This window comes from Anastrepha ludens, chromosome 2 (assembly GCF_028408465.1).
Source record: "Anastrepha ludens isolate Willacy chromosome 2, idAnaLude1.1, whole genome shotgun sequence".
Lineage (NCBI taxonomy): Eukaryota > Metazoa > Arthropoda > Insecta > Diptera > Tephritidae > Anastrepha > Anastrepha ludens.
The window spans coordinates 20,821,584-20,835,831 of record NC_071498.1 but is presented as its reverse complement, the minus strand read 5'-3'; the positions used below and the strand labels follow the sequence as shown (position 1 = coordinate 20,835,831).

The window sequence follows — 14,248 nt, the reverse complement described above, 5'->3', positions numbered from 1 at the left end:
TGAAAGGTTACGCAATCAATTTTAACCCTAGCACTTTCTTATTTTACTAATTGATTGGCAACTGGCTTTTAATAAATAATTGAACAGAAAATTTTAACAAATAATTTAACAAAACATTTTAATAACTTTATTTTAACAAATAAATATATTTGTTTTTTTTTTCTGGAAGATATTATATTAGAATTGCTTCACAAATTGAATGCTGAATAGGCTGTAAATTTTGATTATTTTTGACAAGAAATATGTGTGAGAAGATTTACTGTGTGTCGTCAGCGTAACTCAGCTCAATGTTTGAACCGGTTTCGCTAATTAAACTTCTGCCTAATAAAAATAGACCTCGACATACCAAACATAAATGTTAACTTGTACGATGAGCAATATTGAAAATCACCGCCCACTTAAGCCAACGCATTTAATGCTATATTCCCACGGCAAGTAATTTGCTTTCTAAGTAATTCGCGAATTACTCTTTTCCACGGCGCACTCGTAACTCGCTATTTCTTAAGCATATCAGTGATGGAGAAAAAAGGAATTTAAAGCTAAGATTTTACATAATTTATTTCTTTCATTTTCAGCAATAAGAAAAAGTGCCTACAAATGGCAGCAGTCCGGCGAAAACGCTCTAAAAAACATATGGGTCGAGAAGTGGCTGTCGGAAAAACAGTAATATAAGTATCATAGTATGAAATAAATAGTTGAGGACTAGAAGAAATCGAAATATAATTTGATCTCCTCCATAATTTTTGAGGCGCTCGCAAACCTCCTCGCCATAATTTTTTCATATATTCTTTTTATATTTTTTTTTTTTTTTGCTTTTATTGTTGAAATTTAACTTTTTCTGGTTACTATCCAACGTTTGTTAATTTGATTTTAGTTACTCTTTCGCTTTGGTTTGACAGCTAATATCGACAAATGATTGAAAAAAAAATAGGAACGACAATTTGTTTGTAATTAGCAAGGTAATTGAACTAAATTGCTTACAAATGAGGTAATTCGCACTCAAATATTTTGTACGCCGAATTACGTAATCGGAAGGGTAATTGGGAAGTGAATTGCGAATGGTAGAGCGAATTACGTGCGATGAGAGCATAGCAAATCACATCAAAACGGCACGTTTCCGGAGCATATCGCTAGATCGCAACACCTCCTCCTAGAACAACACCAATAACCAGTGTCGCTTTCCTTTTGATCATAAAGCATCGGTTTAATTTAAGTGAAGCTTCATACAAAGATTGCCTATGTAAAAGCAACTTAACAATCAATCGATCGTTGGTGTAAATTAAACAATCAGCGACCAGTTGTGAAATGGCAGCATACGTTACAGAACCATAAGAGTTCGGTCCCACAAGGAATGTTCGACCTTGCGTAGTGCCGATGTTTGAATGTATAGAATTGATGCTTCAAGACTCAACTAAATGGCATATTTACTGTACAAGAGCCGATCCCCTTATAAACGATCAACGAGAATAGACGGAGAGCTGGCGGCCGCGGAGGTACTACGATAACACCTCCGGCTAGAATTTTGAGAAGTGGTTGGGAGAACCATGAAACAGTGCCATTTGCAAGGATTTTGCTCAAAACCCCTGCAAAAAAGACGTCAGACGACTTAAAGTTGCAAAAAAAAGTTGCTAAAAAAATTTTCGTACCTCCGGCTGAAAATTTGTAGGCTTACTGTTTGAAGGTCACAAATGCTGTATACATATAAATCGTCAGACGTCTAGATCGCTGCAAAAGTAGTGTCAGACGACCCCAAATTTGTAAATTTTTTTCGAAAATTTTTTTTTTTTTAGCTCCGTCTGACGTTCTCACATATTATAGTAGGCACTATTTTAAGTGTATATTTAAATCGTCAGACGGAAATACCGCTGGTAAGTCATCCTACAATATCCGTGAAGTTCCGGTCTGCCTGAATTTTTTTTTTTTTTTTTCGGAATTTATTTTTGTTACCTCCGTCTGACATTTTTACATATTATTGCAAAAAGTATTTCAAGTACACATTTAAATTGTCAGACGAAAATACCGTTGCAAAATACGTATCTCAAGCTAGTATATACTTGATATAGAATGCGGGAAAAAACAGGCGAAAATCGCATTTGAAATTACGATGAAATCGTGTCAAATATATAAATACGTAGCCATAAATGTGTGTGTGTGTATATGTGTCACGAACATACGCAAATGTGTCTTAGGGCCTAGCCGCTATGCCCGCTTTGTATATTGAGACGGGGAGAGGAATAGGGAACAGGCTGGGGACTAAATATACTGTATAGATATATAGCCATAAATGCGTGTGTGTGCGTGTGTATGTGTTACGAGTATGCGCAAATGTGGCTTAGGGCCTATCGCAGAGGTATTTTGCAACGGTATTTTCGTCTGACAATTTAAATGTGTACTTGAAATGCTTTTTGCAATAGTATGTAAAAATGTCAGACGGAGGTAACAAAAATAAATTCCGAAAAAAAAAAAAAAAATTCAGGCAGACCGGAACTTCACGGATATTGTAGGATGACTTAGCAGCGGTATTTCCGTCTGACGATTTAAATATACACTTAAAATAGTGCCTACTATAATATGTGAGAACGTCAGACGGAGCTAAAAAAAAAAAATGTTCGAAAAAAATTTACAAATTTGGGGTCATCTGACACTACTTTTGCAGCGATCTAGACGTCTGACGATTTATATACAGCATTTGTGACCTTCAAACAGTAAGCCTACAAATTTTCAGCCGGAGGTACGAAAATTTTTTTAGCAACTTTTTTTTGCAACTTTAAGTCGTCTGACGTCTTTTTTGCAGGGGTTTTGAGCAAAATCCTTGCAAATGGCACTGTTTCATGGTTCTCCCAACCACTTCTCAAAATTCTAGCCGGAGGTGTTATCGTAGTACCTCCGCGGCCGCCAGCTCTTAGTCTAGAAGAAAGACGAATAGCCGCAGTCTTTAAAAATATAATTGCCAGTGGCAAATGCATAAAAAGTTGATCTGACTGGAAGATTCAAGAAATGTGAGTTGTGGTAGATTGTAAATAACGTCCCTGATTGTAATCATCATAAAATATTCAAGAGAATATTAACAGAGTCTGAAAAATCGGCAATCCACATGAAAGCTTTGGCCCACTTCCACAGTTAATGTAATATTTACGAAGGCCGAGAATATAAAGTGTTTTCCAATAAGAGGTGTTATTCCCGCAAAAGATCAATGGTTTCGTTGCTTGTGTGGCACGTAGCGCCGTTTTGTCGAAAATAAGCGTTGTCCAGATCAATACCATCCAATTCAGGCCATAAAAATCGTTAATAATCTCTCGAAAGCGCAATCCATTCACCGTAACTGTTGATCCAGCTTCATTTTCGAAAAAGTAAGGTCCCTTGACTCCGCCGGACCATAAACCACACCAAACAGTCACACGTTGAGGATAGATTGGATTTTCTGAGCCCCAGATCCGACAATTTTGCTTGTTGACGAAGCCACCGAGGTGAAAATGGGCCTAATCATTCAAGATTATTATTTTTCGATGAAATTCCGGATCATTTTCATGCATTTCAACGACTCAATCAGCAAAGACACGACGTTGTTGATGATCGGCCAGCTTGAGTTCTTGCGTGAACTGGACTTTATACGCCTTAAGACCCAAATCTTTATGCAAAATACGGTGTAATGACGTTTGTGGAATGCCTAATTCCAAAGAACGGCGAGGAATGGAAAAACCTGGGTTTTCTTCAACACTTTCGGCTACAAAAGCAATATTTTCGGCTGTTCTTGAGGGACGTGCACGGGTTTTATTCGTCACATTACTAACTGGTCCCAACAGCTCGAATTTTTTCACGAATTTCTGTCCGACAAGGTGCTTCACGATGGCCCAAAAATGTTCGAGTTTTACGAACCGTCTCTACCAAATTTTGACCATTTTTATAGTGAATTTTATGGAGAGCTTTTTCACGGCAGAAATACACTCGGAGGTTTTCCATTGCCTGCCGAGGGGCGACCGCTATTAGAAAACGATTTTTCTTAATTTTTGCTGTTTCATCGAAATTCGAACCAACGTTCTCTCTGAGTTCCGAATGGTAGTCACGCACCAACCCATTCGTCTACGGCGGCCGCCTTGCCTTACCTTATCGAAGGTATTTTTTTATTTTAGTTATGTTGACGCTATTACAGACAGTAACACTCGAAGAAAAGTTGGGGTTTTAATCCAGGAAAAGACCGTATTGCCACACGCAGCCGACCGAAATTTGTTTTGTAGTCAAGAACTGCGGAAGCATACCGAGCAACTCTTTTTGCTAAAGTTTTAAAGTACTTTAAGGTTCGTTCCTCTGGAGTCTACTTGTTTCATATATTATTTCTAGTTTAGAATAAAACTATTTTGTAATCAACTTTTGGAGTATGTAAAGCGATAAAAAATATAGGGAAAGGAGCACTCAAGAAAATACTCAAGATTGTTGTTTATATTTGCGGCAAAACAGGCTTCAGAACTTGATCGAAATCACTTAGAAAAATAGCTTATCAAATATTTTATTTACAACAATAAACGAAAGAGAGGATTGTGGGAACTAAAACGAACATTTCGTGTATAAATAGGGTTTGATCTGTAAAAATTGAACACAGTGCACAATTAGACTTCCAACAAGTCGGTATCAACACAACAAAAGACAATTAAACTATTCTCATCATTTCTAAAAATAGAAAATAAGTGAAATAATAATTAAAATTGCTGTTTATTGCAATCTAACAGCCAAAATGGGCTACAAAAGTGTTTTCTTTGCATGGGCTATTCTCGCTCTTTGCCTACAACCACTTCATGTGACATCCTGCCAAAATGTGGAGCAACGTTTTAAGTTTCCAAATAGTGATGTCTATTTACGTTTGATCCACGCAACAAAGCTTCAGTACCAGATCATGAAAGGTACATATATTTTAGAAATAGTTGAATGCTCGTTTCTTATTCCACTTCGAATTATGCGAAACCCTCAATTGTTTTAGGTTCAAAAATACTTCAGACAATCACCTTGGAAAACACCGCCACTAACAATAATCTGGAACAAACGGCTAGCGGTTCATTATCACTTAATACCGGAGATACAACCATTGTATTCGACTTGATTGCCAGCAGCGACGTGGTACATGTGCGCGTCTCACGTACGGTTCCCACTGGAGCTCAGCCTATTGATTGCTTTGATTTGGATTTGGACAATACGCACTGGTACGGCGGTCCCGAATACAAAGATCACTACTGGCCAGTTGAGAAGCAAACATTGACTAATTTCTCTTATGTGACCAAAGAACTGGAAAATATGGGCGTAGCTGAACGCTATTGGGTTAATACCAAGGGCGACTTCTATTATGTCGATGATAATACGCCACTCTTTGTTGAACTGAATTCACTTGGATATGAAAACAAATTGTGCTTCAGCGCATTAAGCGCTCTTCCATTCAATCCGCGCGTTGAGAAGGTAACTTTCGTGTATCATGTTGGTGTGGCAAGTGATGCAAAGGCAGCGCATATGTATGCCGTAAAGAAGTTCCTAAATCATCCTACTGAATATCCGGACGAACGCATGGTTACGCATCCGATCTGGTCCACCTGGGCACTTTATAAGCGCGATATAAATGAGTCTGTTGTGCGCGAATTTGGCGATGCCATTTTGACGAATGGCTTCAACAATAGTCAACTGGAAATCGATGATGATTGGGAAGATTGCTATGGTGCGCTGACATATCGTAAATCCAAGTTCCCCGACATGAAGCAATTAACGGATGATTTGAAAGCAAAAGGCTTCCGCGTCACATTGTGGATACATCCCTTCATCAACAAGGACTGCGAGCCAATCTATAGCGAATCGTTGAAAAACGGGTGAGTCGTATTGTTCAAAGTGTTTTGCAGCAAAGTATCGAACTTCTATTAGCATACAATCGCACATATCTATAAGTGCATGGATATGTATAAAAAATAAGTTTCCAATATAAAAATAGTAACATGCGCTTCGTTTCCTTACAGCTACTTGATACTCGACCATAATAACAATCCAGACACCCAATGGTGGAACAGCGGCCCGAAAGAATCTGCTTACGTTGACTTCACCAAGTCGGAGGTGCGCACTTGGTTCAGCGATCGTTTGAAGAAGTTGCAGGAGGAGGGTGGCATTGACAGTTTCAAATTCGACGCAGGCGAAACGAGTTGGATGCCCGACGATCCAGTGCTCCAAGGTGACTTGAGCCTCTCACCCACACAAATGACACGCGACTATTTGCGTACCGTTGGTGCTTTTGGCCCTATGGTGGAAGTGCGTTCCGCACAAAATACACAGGATTTGCCTATATTTGTGCGCATTGTCGATAAGGACTCAGAGTGGGGTTGGAACAATGGCTTATTGACACTCATAACGACAATGTTGCAAATGAATTTGAATGGATATCCATTCGTGCTGCCCGATATGATTGGCGGCAATGGCTATGATGACAAACCACCAAGCAAAGAATTATTTTTGCGCTGGTTGCAAGCGAATGTGTTCATGCCCAGTTTGCAATTTTCCTACGTACCATGGAACTTCGATGATGAAACTATTGAAATTAGCAAAAAATTCGTGCAAATGCATGCCGATTTTGCACCTGAAATTATCAAGCGCTTTAAATTAGCAACGGAAACGGGTGAACCTGTGAATTTGCCACTTTGGTGGATTGATCCCAAGGATAAAATTGCGCAAAGCATTTACGATCGTAAGTGGATTTATAGTTCTTTACAACTTTCACATGTTAAATGTATAAATAAATAAAAATAAAATATGTAATTATTATTTCTTAAAGAATTCACGCTCGGTGATGACATCATTGCGGCACCCGTCGTTGAACAAGGCGCTGTTGCGCGTGACATCTATTTGCCTAAGGGGGAGTGGAAGGATGGTAATACAAACGAGGTGCACCAGGGTCCTAAATGGGTGATGGCATACAAAGCACCGCTAGATACGCTGCCTTACTTTGTACGCGTGCAGAATTAGAGGGCGATATATTTAATCTATTGTATGTAGATCGTGTAAATCTTTGAAAACAGTTAAATATAAAATATTATATAAGCACAAATTTTGTTTTTTTATTTATAAAACTTTAATAAAAATTGGCATCATATAAAATTATATCAATAATTGTGACAATTAATATTGTCCTTTAAAAAAATACTATCTTTTACATATACATTTTACAAAATAGTACCTTCAAATATCACAGTTAAATTTTGTGCAATTGACACAACAAAGCCCAATTGATGACGTAAAATGGTTGAGTGTTGCCTATTCGACATTCACGCCGTCAAGTGACGCTGACTCTGATGAATCATAAAGTAAATTCTTGATATATTTCAATTCGTTACGATCACTGTTCAATGCTTCTTGTTCCTCTTCGAGAATTTCCTCCAAACAAATGCTACAAGATAAGAAAAGAAGAAGAGAGTTAAGGCCCAAATAGACTTCCATCGCAAAACGAGTACTGCTTCGGTGTTTATTTTCAAATACTCGAAAAAATATAGATAATACGTAAATACTCACTTGACATTTTCATCTTTGTTTTCTTCCAAAGCTTTTTCTCGTTGTTTCAACAAATCTAGTTGCAGCTTATGCAATTCCTTCGTCGATTTCGACCACTGTTTCTTGTAAAAGTCCTTAGTTTTCTCTATATCTGCAAAACGCTCCGTTTGCTTGTGCTGGAAGAAAATAATTTACTCTACTGAATTTTTCATTTCAAACTGTATAAGGGTTTTCCAATAACAGATGTTACAGGTGAATGGATTGCGCTATAGAGAGATAATCAACAATTTTTTATGGCCGGAATTGGAGGGTATTGATCTGGACAAGGTTTATTTTCAAAAAGACGGCGCTACGTGCCACACAAGCAATGAAGCCATTGATCTATATTATTACGGGAAAAGTTTCCGGACCGTATTATCTCTCGAAGAGGTGATCACAATTGGCCACCGAGATCTTGGGATATAATACCTTGTGACTTTTTTCTTTGGGGCCACGTGAAAGAGAAGGCCTAGGCCAACAGCCAAGGGTCGATTCAAGACCTTGAAGATGGAATTCGCGAGGCTATCGAGGACCTAGGGCATCCACTTTGCAATTCGGTGGTCGTGGGGGTCATTTGCCTGATGTTATTTTCCACTATTAACGGCATACCTTCCTCTTTATAATGAAATAAACATCCGATCATTTATATTAAAAATAGCATTTCTCTTTGGATATCAAAATAACACCTCTTATTGGAAAACCCTTTATATTTAAAATTAATACATATTTTAACTTAGAACTGTCAGCGTTCGAACACTAAGGAAAATTTACCCTTCTCCAACTTTTTGGGTGTTTGGCCGAGCTCCTCCTCCTATTTGTGGTGTGCGTCTTATTGTTGTTTCACAAATGGAGGGGCGTACAATTTTATGCCACCTCCGAACGGCAGATAGTATTTTATGAGGAGCTTTTTCAGAAATACACTCGAAGGTTGGTCATTGTCTGTTGAAAGGTGGATGCTATTAGAAAAAACTTTTTTCATCATTTGGTATTTCATAGCCATCGTGGGTTTCGAACCCGGGCACAACCGAATGATAGTCGCGCACAAACCATTCGATTAGTGCGGCCGCCCTTATAATTGCGTACATAAATTTCATGATTACTAATTTGTAATTGCGTAGTAGTTGGAAGTCCCTAACATTTTTGATACTCTGTTATGTCGACAGCAGGCCTTTAAAATAGGTTCGGTTTTTGTGGCAGTCGGGTTGGAATAGCCAACTCACTTAGACCACGTAGGTACTAAGGAACCTCAGTGTGCTTATTCATCATGGAATCATTTAGACGCTCTTATGAAACGTAGGATTTTATCCCAACACCCGGATAGTTCCGTAAGAGAGTCAAAAGAGTGTTTTCCTAACATAGGCTGGACAATTACAGAGGAAGTGTTCTACTGTTTCTTCCTCTTCCTCGTCTCTACAGCATCCGCAGTATTCATAAAACAATACTCCTAAGCTAGACGAGATAGCCACGACTTTCGAGATGTTCTCTCTTGAGAGGTTGAGCAATTCTCCTGACCTTTTTCTATTTATTTGCAGCCAAATTAGCCTGGTTGTAACACAAGCATTTTCTTCCCTCCACGAGCTATTGGCCTCCTGGAGAATACAATTTTTTATTCTTAATTTGCAAGTTGCCATAGAAACTCCAGATTAGTACCCTTTCTGGCTACCTCATCGGCCTTACGATTTTACGATTTCCTTCAATATCTCTATGTCCTGCAACCCATATATGGCTGGCCTTGATGACGGTGCTAGTATCAACTAGAGCTGCCAGGTATTCCTGAGCAATTTTTGATCTTAGTATAGCTGACTCTTTTGGTTTGATGGCCGCCTGGTTATTCGAGAAGATATTTATCGTAGTTTTTATTATGGCGCGTGTGTTAAGGCACACAGTTACCTCCTTTACGCCTGCTACACGCTACAGTAGTCCGGAAGTCGGACAGATGGGGCTAATCCTAATTCTTTTGAAAAAACTTTATAGTGTACTTTATTTTCTAGTTTGGACCCATCCGTGTAAAAATGTATTTCCCTCTTCTCAACGGTCTTTGAGTTTGCCACTCTCTTCTTGACGGGATGTTAGTCTTGAAGAGCCTATCGAAGCTGGGTTTAGGAAAAGAGTAGTCGATTTCTACTCATAGTATGTAGTATAGAAGTGTGGCCGAAACGCCGGGTCTTCCATAGTGGCATACTATTAAGTCTACGCGCTAAAGCGGCGGTCACGTGTTTTCGCACTAGATTTAGAGTGAACAAGTTGGCAAGCACCTTGAGCGCTTTATTTGGGGTAGTCCTTAGAGCGCCGGTGATGCAAAAAAACGCAGTTCTGTGGACCTTGCTCATCAGTTTCATATAACTTGGCTTAGGAGTTGATAGCCACCACGCAAGTATTCCATATAGCAAAATAGGCCGAACTACCGAAGTGTAAAGCCAATATGTAATACGAAGTATTAATCCCCCATTTGATTCCGACCGCTTTTTTGCATGTATGCAATGCAATGTTGGCCTTTTGAGCCACCCTATTTTCAATATCAGCAGCCCTTTACATCTTAGTTATACCAGCCATATCTTTCTAAAAGTAATAACACATAACTCAAAACTGCTTACCAAGTCCGCCAACATCCCATGAAGTTGCTCTGCTGAGAAATGCGTGTTCTCCATAGTCGCCAATTGCTTCTCCAATTGCTCAATCCGCATCTTCATTTCTAATTTTTCCTCCGACTCTAAGTCATTGGCATTTGCCGCTTGGGTCTGTTGCCGTGCTTGTTCTATATCGCGTACTACACTTTCTGCTGCACGCTGTTGAATTTCATTCTTGAGACGTTGCATCTCGTCGTCCAATTTTTGAAATTTTTCCGCATAAATTCGTTCGATGTCCTGCTTCACCGTTTGCACAATGCTAATAGTCTCTTGATGCCTTAATGCATTTGCATTGAGTTCCGCGTGTGCCAGTTCCAATTTCGCATTCAATTTTTCACACTCGGAAAGCTTCGCTTCTAGTCTAGCTTGCAAAATAGAGCGTTGCTGCTCCCACTGTTTATCCAATTCGGCCAGATACTCAATCTCTTTTTGCTCCAAGCCTCTAATGAAGTGATCCATTTGTTGTGTCTTCCACTCTTCTAATTCCTGTACTATTTTCACTGTCATTTCCTCGGGATCTGTCTCTAAAGGTTCGGTATTAACGCCAACTGAACGAGTTGAAGACTTTTTGAACATGTTTTGAGCATTTAAGTTCGTTGCTGTGTCATGTTCATCAGTCGGTATGCCATTTTGTGATTGAGTCAGCTGCTTATCGGAGCAGCCACTCACTAACGACTTACTTTGGCAGCTTGTTAAGAAATTCTTGCTACCATCCGTGCACGTGCTTGGGCACTTTGAAAAATCTTCGGATGTTTTAGCAAATAATTCACTATTTTCTCCCAAAACACGTCCAATTATAGCAGCATCAGCCTGCATTTTCATGTAATTGCGTTCATAAATTTCATAATTATTAAAATTGCGACTACTTATATGGTTAGAATCGTAAGGAGCGTGCCTTTGATGCATTGCATTGGGATAATCCAAATTTCGATAGCACTCAGTTATGTCGACCGCACCTTTATCGTCGATCTTATAAGACGCATAAGCCTCAGTCAGCGGCATAAAGTCATTTTTGGACTTTTTAGAGTAGCTTGTTACCAATTGCATAGAAAAAATATAATCCACTGAGGGTTTTACAGCCCGAGGACTTAACGGCTTATTTAGACGATCAAAACAAAAAGTGCCATTTTTGCTAAAGGTATTACTCGTGATGAAAAACGAATCTTCTGGTAAGAGTTTTGAGAAATCTAGGCGATAAATTGCTGTGAAATGAAAGGAATGTATTAATAGTTATAATATTACAGAATTAATAGAATTATAAGAATATTTTAGATGGTAACAAGTAAATAAATCTGATACCTAAGATTTAAAAATTTTATTGAATAAATATTATCACTTAAAGGCAGAAATATCCCCTAACAAATTGGCTTACTAAAAAGCAATGGACAATTGGTATTTAAAAAAAAAAACTCAAAATTGTCCGAGCTTCTGCAATAAAACTTTTAAAGCCCTAAAGCCAGGATATCCATTGGTAGAAATTTTTTTAGTATTTTTTGTTAGTATTAGTTATCTATGCAACCGATTATTGTTTTCGAGTCATACTCACCTACCACACCACCATTTATATATATACTTATCGGTATATAGAAAATTCGTTGAAAATAAGTACGTAAACTCTTCAGTGACGTCTTAAAAGTGAGCGATATTTTTTCATTGATGGGGTAGCAATCAGAATGGTTCACAACCATTTCCAGTTGTGAAACGCTTCCCAAGAAATCATAGTGAAATACAAACGCACCAGTTTGGCGGTTATAACTACTCTCCAATTCAAGCACTTTCGTTAGATTCTTAACTTGTTTAAATGTCAACGTAACGTTGAATATATCACAATCGATATCGGGATTGTTGCCCACTTGTATGAGGCCTACCTGTTCTAGAAGCTGTACGTATACGTTACTTTGTGACTGCAGCATCAGTGATGTCTCATACACCTTTGGGGAGAGACCGTCATTTAGCATGCCTTTTTTCTGCAAATATATATATGCCACAAATCAATTTACTTGAATAGTTGATTTACTGTTATACCTTTCCCAAGAAAACTTCAAATTGCCCACTATCAATTAGATTCTTTTTGACGATAACCAAAAGTAAATAAATTTCAGGTTTATTTTGACGCCATTCTGAGCTCAGCACATTCAGTTTATGCCAATGCAGCTTTAACTAAGTAAATATAAAAAAATAACATTAAATTGCAGGGATGTAATAGTTATATGACTTACTTGCACATTTTTTAAGTTTGCGATAACTGGAACACCTCTAATGGGAAGTAAGAAAGAGCCAATCGCGCGACGAGGGGAAGTATCCGTTCTCCCACTCTTGATAAATATCTCCAGCTTCACTGGCCGATTGTCAGTTTTCATACTATAATAGACAGCCAACCAACAATTTATTTAATAATAATAGTATTCCTTAAAATTACAAACCGTTTGATATCGCTTATTTCACATTCCCAGATGCAATTGCTATTGAAGATGGTTACAGTCTCTGTGGAGTGACCTTCGACTTCGAATTTCACGCCATTTAGCGTTGCAGTTAAAATAACCTTATCCTTGTGGCGTTCAGTGAAATCTCCAATGCCATCACGACGATGTAAACCAATTCCTTAAGCATAAACAATGAAAAAGGTAGCAGGAATATCTGCCAACTTTCACTTATTCTCTTATTTGAACTCACCTTCTACCAAATGCAAAAATATACAAAAGGTATTGTCCGCGCTTTCGGAAGCATCACTCTCGGAAGCCGAATATGCGGCGTTGTTCATGGCATAAATGCTCTATATTTATATTTCTCAATTAAGACGGTATAATTAATAAAAATATAATGAAATATTTATCAATATACAAGTGATAATATGTAACGAAGTTTTCGAATTTTCTCAATGAGTAGTAGAATGAGTTAGTTCTTCTTCTTACAGAGCATGCTTTCACAATAATATGTGCACAAACATAAATTCTGTGTTTCCGAGCCCAAATAATTTGTAAGAACAGCCGAAAGCCTCTGCTGCTAGCGCTGCGTTTGCTTGCGTTTACTAATAATTTTATTATCATTTAAGCTCTTAAAAAACAAATAAAAATAAATAAATTTGTAAGAAAAGGAATTGTGTGCACGCTAAGTAGATAATAGGAGGGGGCGGCTTCCGAAAACCGCTATTTTATTTCACTCGATTTTGACAACTGATGACGTCAGTGCTTTATATAGACAAACAAAAGGAAGAAAAGTTACTTGTTTTTGAAGAGGAAGAGAGAGAAAGCATTCTGCCAAGCACGGGAAACTATACACACATACACTTTCTTGCCACGGGGTCATCGGCAAAAAATTCAAAAAATTGCATTTGAAAGTATTTTTATAGTTCGTATTTTCGAAATTTAACACGCGGTACTTCATTTTTATTAGTCGATTTAATTTAAAAATCACAATTTTACTAAATAATTCACTAAATATTTGCAAACAAGTAACTTCTCTCCTTTTTCTTTGTTTACTTCAAGTAGTGGCTGATGTGAAATTCTGAAAATCGCGAAAAATAAAGTACGGTAGATTCTGTTTTTATGCGTTTTTTTTTTAAATTAAAAAATGCATGTCGACCTTTCGGGAATTGTTCATATAAACAAGATTCTAAACCAGCTAAGCAAAAACTCATCACAGATTATATCAAAAATGCTAACCCTACAAGTATGGAACCGCCTGCATCACCATCCAGATCAGACGTGTACATTTCCTCAAGTGACGGAAGTGATTTTACGCCAAAACCTAAACGAATGCGCAACATGCGGGTATTGTCTGATTCTATTTCTGACGATGTAAATTTATTTTTCGATTCTGACGTTTCTTAAATAAAGATATAATTTTCAAAAATACAATTTTTTGTTTATGCGATTTTATTTAATTATTTCAGATTCATGCGGTCTATGGAACGTATCTATAGTTATAATATGGGACTAGTACCCTTTTTTATGCGATTTTATTACATTAGGTCAGATTTATGCAGTTCTTAGCACTTTTGAAACGTATCTATAGTTTTACTATAGAACTGGTAGCTTTTTTTATGCTGCTTCTTGCGGAACGTATGTACCGCATAA

At 37.9% G+C, this 14,248-nt stretch overlaps 2 protein-coding genes across 2 annotated transcripts; one reads left to right on the top strand and one right to left on the bottom strand.

Annotated features, from left to right (window-relative positions):
• The first annotated feature begins 4,585 nt into the window (after positions 1-4,585).
• LOC128864651 (myogenesis-regulating glycosidase) lies at positions 4,586-7,066 on the top strand. Its single transcript, XM_054104411.1, has 4 exons — positions 4,586-4,895; positions 4,973-5,843; positions 5,988-6,706; positions 6,794-7,066. The coding sequence occupies exons 1-4, from the start codon at positions 4,730-4,732 to the stop codon at positions 6,982-6,984; spliced, it is 1,947 nt and encodes a 648-aa protein (XP_053960386.1). The 5' UTR covers positions 4,586-4,729; the 3' UTR covers positions 6,985-7,066.
• Positions 7,059-13,161, bottom strand: LOC128864641 (uncharacterized). Its single transcript, XM_054104401.1, has 8 exons — positions 12,846-13,161; positions 12,596-12,773; positions 12,392-12,533; positions 12,198-12,332; positions 11,719-12,139; positions 10,140-11,374; positions 7,528-7,682; positions 7,059-7,405 (listed from the first exon to the last, which is right to left on the bottom strand). The coding sequence occupies exons 1-8, from the start codon at positions 12,931-12,933 to the stop codon at positions 7,273-7,275; spliced, it is 2,487 nt and encodes an 828-aa protein (XP_053960376.1). The 5' UTR covers positions 12,934-13,161; the 3' UTR covers positions 7,059-7,272.
• Between the last annotated feature and the right edge of the window lie 1,087 nt (positions 13,162-14,248).

Excerpts from the sequence above, each read along its gene's own strand:
- LOC128864651 (XM_054104411.1), top strand. The coding sequence starts at position 4,730 with ATGGGCTACAAAAGTGTTTTCTTTGCATGGGCTATTCTCGCTCTTTGC. Across the intron at positions 4,896-4,972 it reads TCAGTACCAGATCATGAAAG|GTTCAAAAATACTTCAGACA; the intron begins GTACATATATTT and ends CAATTGTTTTAG. Across the intron at positions 5,844-5,987 it reads AGCGAATCGTTGAAAAACGG|CTACTTGATACTCGACCATA; the intron begins GTGAGTCGTATT and ends GTTTCCTTACAG.
- LOC128864641 (XM_054104401.1), bottom strand. The coding sequence starts at position 12,933 with ATGAACAACGCCGCATATTCGGCTTCCGAGAGTGATGCTTCCGAAAGC. Across the intron at positions 11,375-11,718 it reads TATAAATGGTGGTGTGGTAG|CAATTTATCGCCTAGATTTC; the intron begins GTGAGTATGACT and ends TTCATTTCACAG. Across the intron at positions 7,683-10,139 it reads ATGGGATGTTGGCGGACTTG|CACAAGCAAACGGAGCGTTT; the intron begins GTAAGCAGTTTT and ends ATTTTCTTCCAG.